Source organism: Macaca mulatta, chromosome 1 (assembly GCF_049350105.2).
Source record: "Macaca mulatta isolate MMU2019108-1 chromosome 1, T2T-MMU8v2.0, whole genome shotgun sequence".
NCBI lineage: Eukaryota > Metazoa > Chordata > Mammalia > Primates > Cercopithecidae > Macaca > Macaca mulatta.
The window spans coordinates 155638352-155647050 of NC_133406.1; the positions used below are offsets into that span (position 1 = coordinate 155638352).

An 8699-nucleotide genomic window follows, 5' to 3' on the forward strand; every position below is an offset into this window, starting at 1 on the left:
TGTGTGTTTTAAAGATACATGGTCTTGCTCTGTCCCCCAGGCTGCAGTGCAGTGGCAGAACTGTGGCTCACTGCACCCTGAACCTCCCGGACTCAAGAGATTCTCCCACCCCAGCCTCCTGAATAGCTGGGACTATAGGTGCATCACCATGCCCAGATAATTTCTGTATTTTTTGTAGAGATGGGGTCTTGTAATCTTTCCCAGATTGGTCGCAAACTGCTGGGCTCAAGTGATCCTCCAACCTTGGCCTCCCAAAGTGCTGGGATTATAAGCATGAACCACTGTACCTGGCCCAGAGGGGGTTTTTGAATAATGTTTTCCTACTTCTCATGGTGTTCTAGCATCTTAATATAAGTAAGTTACCACTATTACTAATGACAAAAACAATGTTAACAAAACAAGCTAACTAGATACCCTCTGCTTTTTAGAATACTCTATTTCAGAAACTAATTTTTATCCCCCCCTACAGTTTGAAAATCTGAACACAGTTGCTGAGTGTCTGTTTTCTCTGGTCAACGGTGATGACATGTTTGCAACCTTTGCCCAAATCCAGCAGAAGAGCATCTTGGTGTGGCTGTTCAGTCGTCTGTATTTATATTCCTTCATCAGCCTTTTCATATATATGATTCTCAGCCTTTTTATTGCACTTATTACAGATTCTTATGACACCATTAAGGTAAGTAATTATCAATATTTACAGCCAAAAAATCACTGCAAATTCTGTATAGATTATAGGAAAATACCACATTTTAAAAACTTAAAATATTGCAGTTCAGATTTTGAGGTTTTGTGGACAAACTTTTTAGACACTGGAGATGAGTTTTAGGACATTGTCCCTGTTACCCACAGCAGGGTGGATCGGTTTGGAGGGGTGGTGGGAAAGGAAAGGGAAATGGGGTCAGGATGGGTTGAATGGGGTAAGTCAGGTAGTCGGGCTGCTGGTCTTAGCCCTGACAGATTACACCTGCCAGTGTGGCTGCCTGGAATTTAGGATTGAGTGATAAGTTTCAGGGACGAGAGGTGACCGGCATCCTGACAACTCTCAGATATTGCTACAACTCACACTGGATAATACAGCTACTGGCATGGTGCAGTCTTCCTTTAAATTATGAAAACTAAGGCTTTTGTGACTGTTTAGCTTCCTACTTTCTTAAGCAACCTGATGGATTCTGTATCCTTTCAAACTGGGCCCATTTAACTGATTTGTGACTTGAAGGAAGTTCACTTCCTTCTTCACAGCAGATGGTCATGCTTAGAAAATCCTGCTTCAGGGTCAGTGACTGAAAAGCCAGGGGTGCCATGCCAATGCCTTTGTCAGGGCTGTTTTCTGCTTAACTGCTTTCTCAGAATAACGCAGAAGAAAGCCAGTCCATTACCTTTGAGCATGTGGGGAGATAAGTAAGTGTTCAGGTGGGAATGGTAGTTGGCTCTCACATCAGGGCTTGCATGGAGAAGGAAGAGGTGCACACTCCTGCCACAGAGGTTCATGTCTTTGATGTGGCAGTGTCCCTGCATGGTGGGGGCCAAGCCTCAGTGTTAAAGTGAGTTGTCTCATTAAGCATGAAGGGAGGGAGTCTTTGTGTCTGCTTGGAAAAAATCTGTCTTCTGTTCCACTAGGTGACCAACTTCCATAAAAGTAGAGGAAATAATGATTACTTCCCAAGCAGAGTCTACATTGCCAATGTGTGTGTGGAGTGGGAGATCTTATCTAGTCTTACTGTTAGCATTAAAGATTTAGACTTTTTTTTTTTTTAAAGAGAGAGGGTCTTGCTCTGTTGCCCAGGCTAGAGGACAGTGGTATGATCCTACCTCATTATAGCCTCCAAGTCCTGGGCTCAGTCGATCCTCCTGCCTCAGCCTCCAGAGTAGCTGGGACTACAGGTGCACACCACCATGGCCAGATAATTTTTGTATTTTTTGTAGAGATGGGGTCTCACCATCTTGGCCAGGCTGGTCTCAAACTCCTGGTCTCAAGTGATCCTCCTTGGTCTCCCAAAGTGCTGGGATTACAGGCATGAGCCATCGTACCCAGACTAAACATTTGACTTTTGATTATTTCCTTCATTACCATTTTTTTTTTTTTTTGACAAACCTCTCCCTGGCTCTCCTCTGCTTTCTTTCTGAAGTTTTTCTTTGGATTGTTCTCTGTTCCCACAGTGGCCCTGGCTTGGTGTTCTGGGACTGACAGATTGATTCATCATTGTTAACATCAGTTCTTGGATCTGAGCTAGCAATGTGGGAGAGCTTTATTTTAGCAAAGGTGGACTTGGTTTGTTGACAAAAGAGCAATTTCTCATGCTTTATAAATAAGGTAACAACATTGTATACTTTCTAAAGAAATTCCAACAGAATGGGTTTCCTGAAACGGATTTGCAGGAATTCCTGAAGGAATGCAGTAGCAAAGAAGAGTATCAGAAAGAGTCCTCAGCCTTCCTGTCCTGCATCTGCTGTCGGAGGAGGTCAGTATCATGTTTATTCGCCATGTTCGTGTGATGGGTTGCTCTGTTGCCTTAAGGAAGAGCCCCTCCAAGATTACCATTACATTCAGAGATCAGCTTATCGTGGGAAATAATTCACCTTTCTTTTCTTTCCTCCCACTGAAATTGGCTTTAGAAATGAATTATTTCTTCTAAAACAGGGTTATGTAGAAAGCTACATGACGTGATTAGAATATCTTAGGAATACTATGAAACTCTTAAGAGAAGGCATAAATTATGTCCTTAAAGTCAAGAGGCTGAACTCTTAAGTGGACCAAGTAAGAGGTCAAAGCTCTTATTTTTAGAGGTGGAACTCTGGGAATGTCAGAGTCATTTTCCCTTTTCACAGTATGTGGTACAAGCAACCTTTCTTGATCAGAGCAGGAAACCTCTTTGCGAGGAGGCTGTCCAAGTGCTTGCTTAGCAGTAAAACACCAGTAGCTCTTCCTTGCCCCGCTGTGCTTTGCCTGCTGTTCGTCAGGACATGTAGGGAAACGGTCTAGACTTCAGTGGACAAAGCATATTACATAGTGATTTGTGGACTAGAATGGGGTCATGTGAAGACAAATTTTTTTTAATGTGCCTGTGTTTGCTTTCATCTGAAGTCAGGGGTGCCAGTTTGTAACTAAAAGTATACTCTATACATGTTTTTTCTTTTTGGAAGGACTCTCTAACCCAAATTCCTGAAGGAAGCTAGGAGAACATAATTGCTATTTAAAACCACAGGATGCATTTTTCTGTTAATCAATTCATACAGTATCTTGGGACTTACAATGATATGATTGAGCAGATCCAGAGAATGTCTGGTAAATAGAAAATGAGATCTGAGAAGAGTTGTTTTCAGAATCACACCTTTTTTTCTCAGAGCATTAAATTGTCGCTATGAAAGCTGGGGTAAAGGAAATTAATTTTCTTAATAGGCAGCTGCCTCCTAAGAGGCACCATGTATAAGGAAAGTCTCTCAAAATCTCTTTTTTACTATAAGGGGGAAAAACTTCATTGGAAAATGTAGTCATGAATTCTAAAAAGTAAATGATAGGTCTTTGGTGTTTGGACCTTGGTTTGTGCCACACAAAGTCCTGGGAGGTTGTTAAATGTTTTGTCATGCAGCCCTATGGAACAAGTGAAAGATTTAAGGCGTGGACCCCAAGATGTTTGGGTAAGATTGGGTGTGAGTGGTGAGACGCAAGGAGCAACAGCAGCAGACTGTTTGCCCTAAGGTATGCTGAGGGTTGTTGAGAAGATGCATGGTGAGACGGAGGGTCTGCCCCTCATGAAGAGTGAAAGAATTCGAGGGAACAAGAGAATCCACCAAGGAGATCAACTAAAGAACTAGGATGATGAAAGTTTTGAAAAAGAGGATATCAAAAAATAAAGACAGGTAGCTGTAACTATGTTTGGCCAAACGATGGTCCCGAGTGAAGTCAGCTATGGCAATTTCAGTGGAATCATCAGACCAAAGCCTAGATCCCAGGGTGCTCGTATGGACCCTGCAGAGTGAATGAAGGGCCTAGGCCCTGATGGAAGGAAATGGATTGTAATGGGGCCTTAAGAACAAGTGATGGCTTTGACTCCATCAAAATTAAGTATAGCTTGGTGTGTTTAAAAGCTAGGAATGGAGCTGGTTACGGTGGCTCATGCCTGTAATGCCGGCACTTTGGGAGGCCAGGGCAGAAGGATCTCTTGAACCCAGGATTTTGAGACCAGCATGGGCAATGTAGTGAGACCCTGACTCTTAAAAAATAAAATAAAAGCTAGGAACAGGAGAATGGACTAAAATTGAGGAAGGCTGTGAATGGAGGCTAAAGATGAACATAAAGATTCAGCTCTGCAAAGATTGGTTTCTGTCTGGTGACCATGACAGGTGACACCTGCTATCCCAATGCTGCTTCCTGCAGAGCATGGCTGTGGTCACTCTTCAACAAAGCAGTCCAACAACCAGCACACATTTGATTCTCCTTTGAGTTTTTGACAGAGCCTCTAGCCTGAGCATCAGAACACCTGGGTTTTCTTTTTGGACACTGCCATTAACCAAGTGTGTCCTGTGACCTCTCCTAAACCTCTTGGATGGATCAGATGACCTCTGAAACCTCTTCCAGTTCTAAAGTGATGTGGTTCTTTGGAGAGAGATGCTTGGTTGAAGAGACACAGAGTTAACCTTTACCTTCCTCTATTGCAGTGAAGGAGGAAAATTGACTGTTCTAGTAATTGATAAGGCCTTGTTAGCGAAGGGACACAGAGGTTCTTTTTTTTTTTCTTCCCAGAAGCAAACTAATATATTTATTGAGTAAAACATAAATGTGACATATATTTTTCTTTTTTAAAATTTTACTTAACGTTCTGGGATACATGTGCTGAATGTGCAGGTTACATAGGTATACATGCGCCATGGTGGTTTGCTGCACCTATCAACCCATCATCTAGGTTTTCAGCTCTGCATACATTAGGTATTTGTCCTAATGCTCTCCCTCCCCTTTCCCCCCACCCCCCAACAAGTCCCAGTGTGCGATGTTCCCCTCCCTGAGGGCATGGAAGTTCTTAAGAGACAGGTGACTCCTCACAGTGTTTCCAAAAGCATCTGCTCAAACCTCAAACAGTGGACATTGCCCGTCTTTATTTGTTTACTTTTTATTCTGAACGTTGGTAAATAATCAGAACACCTTGCCTGTCTTAATTTTTCTTCCTCTTACATGTTTCACTCAACATGTCCATAATCTATGTGGTCCTGGAATATAGACTATTCCTACTGCTCCTCAAAGATTTTAAATTATTGTGTCTTTTCTCTTTTCTTCTTTCCCTTTCTGTTATAGGAAAAGAAGTGATGATCACTTGATACCTATTAACTAAAGTTCTTCTGCTAAAGATGATTAAAGTTCAGGCATCCTTATCCAGCAGCTGGACAGAGGAACCCCAAATGACTTGGACCAGCAGTTCCAAAATGACTCTCTTATTTACTTGTGGAGTGGGAAAGAGGACTAACAGTTAGCCAGCTGACCATGACTGAAATTCCAGCTTTACTTTTTATAAACTTGAATGATAAAGAATAGACCACAGGCTACTGCTGGGCATTAGCGCAATTGAACAGTGATAATAAAATTCTCTATTAGTCTGTTAATTTATGACATGATCTCAGAATGGAAAAAGATCACATTTCAGAGTGTGCAAAATAGTCTTTAAAGCCATGTATTTAAATATGTGTGTTTATTGTCAAATAAGGGTTTGTTTTAAAGGTGATTCTTGGTTTGAAGACATTCGTTAATTCATGGTCTGTATAGAAATGAAGTTGGTTGCAGTACCAATCTAGAGAGTCCAAGCTGGCGAACTACTAAGCTGTTTAAAGATCACCCTTGGCCTGGCACAGTGACTCACACCTGTAATCCCAGCACTTTGGGAGGCCTAGGCAGGCAGACCACTTGCGCTCAGGAACTTGAGACCAGCCTGCGCAACATGGCAAAAACTCATCTCTACAAAAAATATAAAAATTAGCTGGGCATGATGGCAGGCATCTGTAGTCCCAGCTACTTGGGAAACTGAAATGGGAGGATCACCTGAGCCCTGGAGGCAGAGGATGCCATGAGCCGTGATCGTGCCATTGCACTCCAGCCTGGGTAACAGACAGACCCTGTCTCAAAAAAAAAAAAAAAAAAAAGATCACCCTTAAATCAACAAAAAGACCTCATGCTCATGCAGTGGACATTTCTTGGCCTGTTTTCCTGTGGGTTTTTCTTCAGCATGATATGAAGCAACTGTTGGCATAGCCAGTGGGATGAATAAGAAATGGAATCATTTGTCTGCCTCATCACTTGTGCTAATGGTTGGTTGTACACACAGGACGTGTGGAAGTGACCTGTATCTGTGGTCACTCATTTTAACAATTGAACTCTGCTGTGTTAGTCGTTTACCTTTGTCTAGCAAAGAAATATGGTATATTTTCTCTAAATAAATTTATTTTTATCATTCCATATGGCACTTACTATTTTATGCATTGTCTCTAAACAACTACCTAGTGAAACATTCAGATCACATCTCTCTTAAGCACTTGGTCTCCAAAAGGGATTTCCCAATTGCTTAAAAGCAGTGAAGGACACACAGGGGCTAGGATACAGAAGTTATTCAATAAATATTTATGATGATAGCTTGAGAGATGAAGATCACTTCAGGCATAGAATTATTTCATACTTGAGCTATCTTAGTGGTCAACTATTTTAAAGTTACTGGTGAAGAGGAGAATTTGAATTAAGCAGGACCCACCCTCCTTCCAGGGCTCTTCCTCTTTTTCCTTGGCCTCAGTCGCCCTCCCCACAATCCCCTACCCAATTTTCCTTCTCATGTCACCTTCTCCCTCCTTGCTCTGACTCCATCTTCATATGCCTGCACCAAATCTAGGCAGGGAAAATCATGCAGTTAATACTATTAAAGTTATTAAGAGAGTAGATGACTCATGTCTACACACAGGATACTTTGCTAAAATTATCATTTTAAACTTTCTTTTTTACAAAATATGTGAAGAGTTATGTTTGATTTTTAAACTAAGACACCATTAAAGTGGTGGTTCTGGGGTCATTTGCTGAATCAGAGATGTAATTTGACCACTTGTTAACTTCTGAGTATATTGTCATATACTTAGTTTTGTCTCTGAAAAGAATTGCTATTTTTTTCTTTTTATTTATTTATTTTTTTAGACAGATTCTTGCCCTGTTGCCACACTGGAGTGCAGTAGCACGATCTTGGCTCACTGCATCCTTTACCTCCCAGGTTCGAGTAATTCCCCTGCCTCAGCCTCCCGAGTAGCTGGGACTACAGGCACGTGCCACCACATCCGGCTAATTTTTGTATTTTTTTTAAGTAGAGATGGGGTTTCACCATACTGGCCCAGATGGTCTTGATCTCTTGACCTCGTGATCCACCTGCCGTGGCCTGCCAAAGTGTTGGGATTACAGATGTGAGCCACCGCGCCCGGCCCAAGAATTGCCATTAACATGGTGAAACCCCATCTCTACTAAAAATACAAAAATTAGCTGGGTGTGGTGGCAGGCGCTTGTATTCCCAGATACTCAGGAGGCTGAGGCAGGAAAATCGCTTGAATCTGGGAGGCAGGGGTTGCAGTGAGCCAAGATCCTGCCACTGCACTCTAGTCTGGGTGACAAAGCAAGACTCCGTCTCAGGAAAAAAGAAAAAAAGCCTTTCACTTATTCTACAGCTGTGACTGCTGTTTGAATAGAAGATTAATGATGGGTTTTCATGCTCATATTATTCTTCTATTGGCTTTCATGTTTTCTTTTATTTCTTTTCCCTCCAGCTGGACAAAATAGTTATAGAAAGAAAAATGTTTTTCAGGGTTAGTTCACATCTATAGAAACATGGTTTTCTCCCTTTTTAATAATGTTAAACAAGTGTCACTTTACCAACTGTATTGTCTATTTGGATTTTATTGAACAATGTTGTCTCATAATTCTGCTAATAGATGCATCTGGGATAAATCATTTTCTCTCTTATCACAGGCCTCCACTTAGAGAGTTCCCTGTGAAAGTTAGGAGACACATTCTTTCCGCCTACTGGTTTCATTCCGGGATCTCCAACCCTTGAATTTAACTGCTTGGCTTGTGGTGACACAGTCAAAACCATATGCAACATTTTAAAGCTTTTTCACTTGGGCTGGGAGTAGAGAGTGTGGGCATAAGAGCCATCTAGACAGACTTGAGTTAAAATTCCAGGTTAACCTAACTTTAAGACCCTGAACAAGTTACTTTCTTCCTCTAAGTGATGATTAACCTCAACCAAGACTAGCACTTAAGTCGCATAATTTATGCAGAACCTGGTATTGAATTCATTCCTGAGCTGCTATTTCCCTTTGATTCTCTACCATGTTTGCAATAGTTTCCATGGGACCATGGAATAATGCAGACACAACTTTGCTTCTGCAACCTGTCTGCCTCAGCTGTCCTCTTCCTACTGCTACCCGAGTCTCCTTGGATAGGTCACACCATGCATCGATTTCCTCATCCATAAAATGGGGGGATTATGAGGATTAAGTGAGTCAAATGTAAAGTACATAGACTAAGGCGTGACTCCTAAATGCTCAGTGACTATTAGCTCTTAAAAAAAAAAAAAAAGTCTTACTAACATGGTCTACAAATGTACAAATCTATTCATCTGGGCCAGCCAGGAAGATTTTTATTTTATAATGAGCTCACCACACACTTCTGGTGGACTTTGTTCTAG

The 8699-nt window shown here is 41.6% G+C and overlaps 1 protein-coding gene across 2 annotated transcripts in view; it reads left to right on the top strand.

The window, feature by feature from the left end:
* MCOLN2 (mucolipin TRP cation channel 2) overlaps positions 1–6439 on the top strand; it is a 72806-nt gene extending 66367 nt beyond the window's left edge. For both annotated transcript variants that reach the window (XM_001107980.3, XM_077953462.1), the window contains exons 12-14: positions 470–676; positions 2338–2459; positions 5288–6439. In XM_001107980.3, the coding sequence (XP_001107980.2) occupies positions 470–676; positions 2338–2459; positions 5288–5324 (366 nt within the window). In that variant the 3' untranslated portion in view covers positions 5325–6439. The remainder of the gene's footprint in view (positions 1–469; positions 677–2337; positions 2460–5287) is intronic.
* Positions 6440–8699: the final 2260 nt, after the last annotated feature.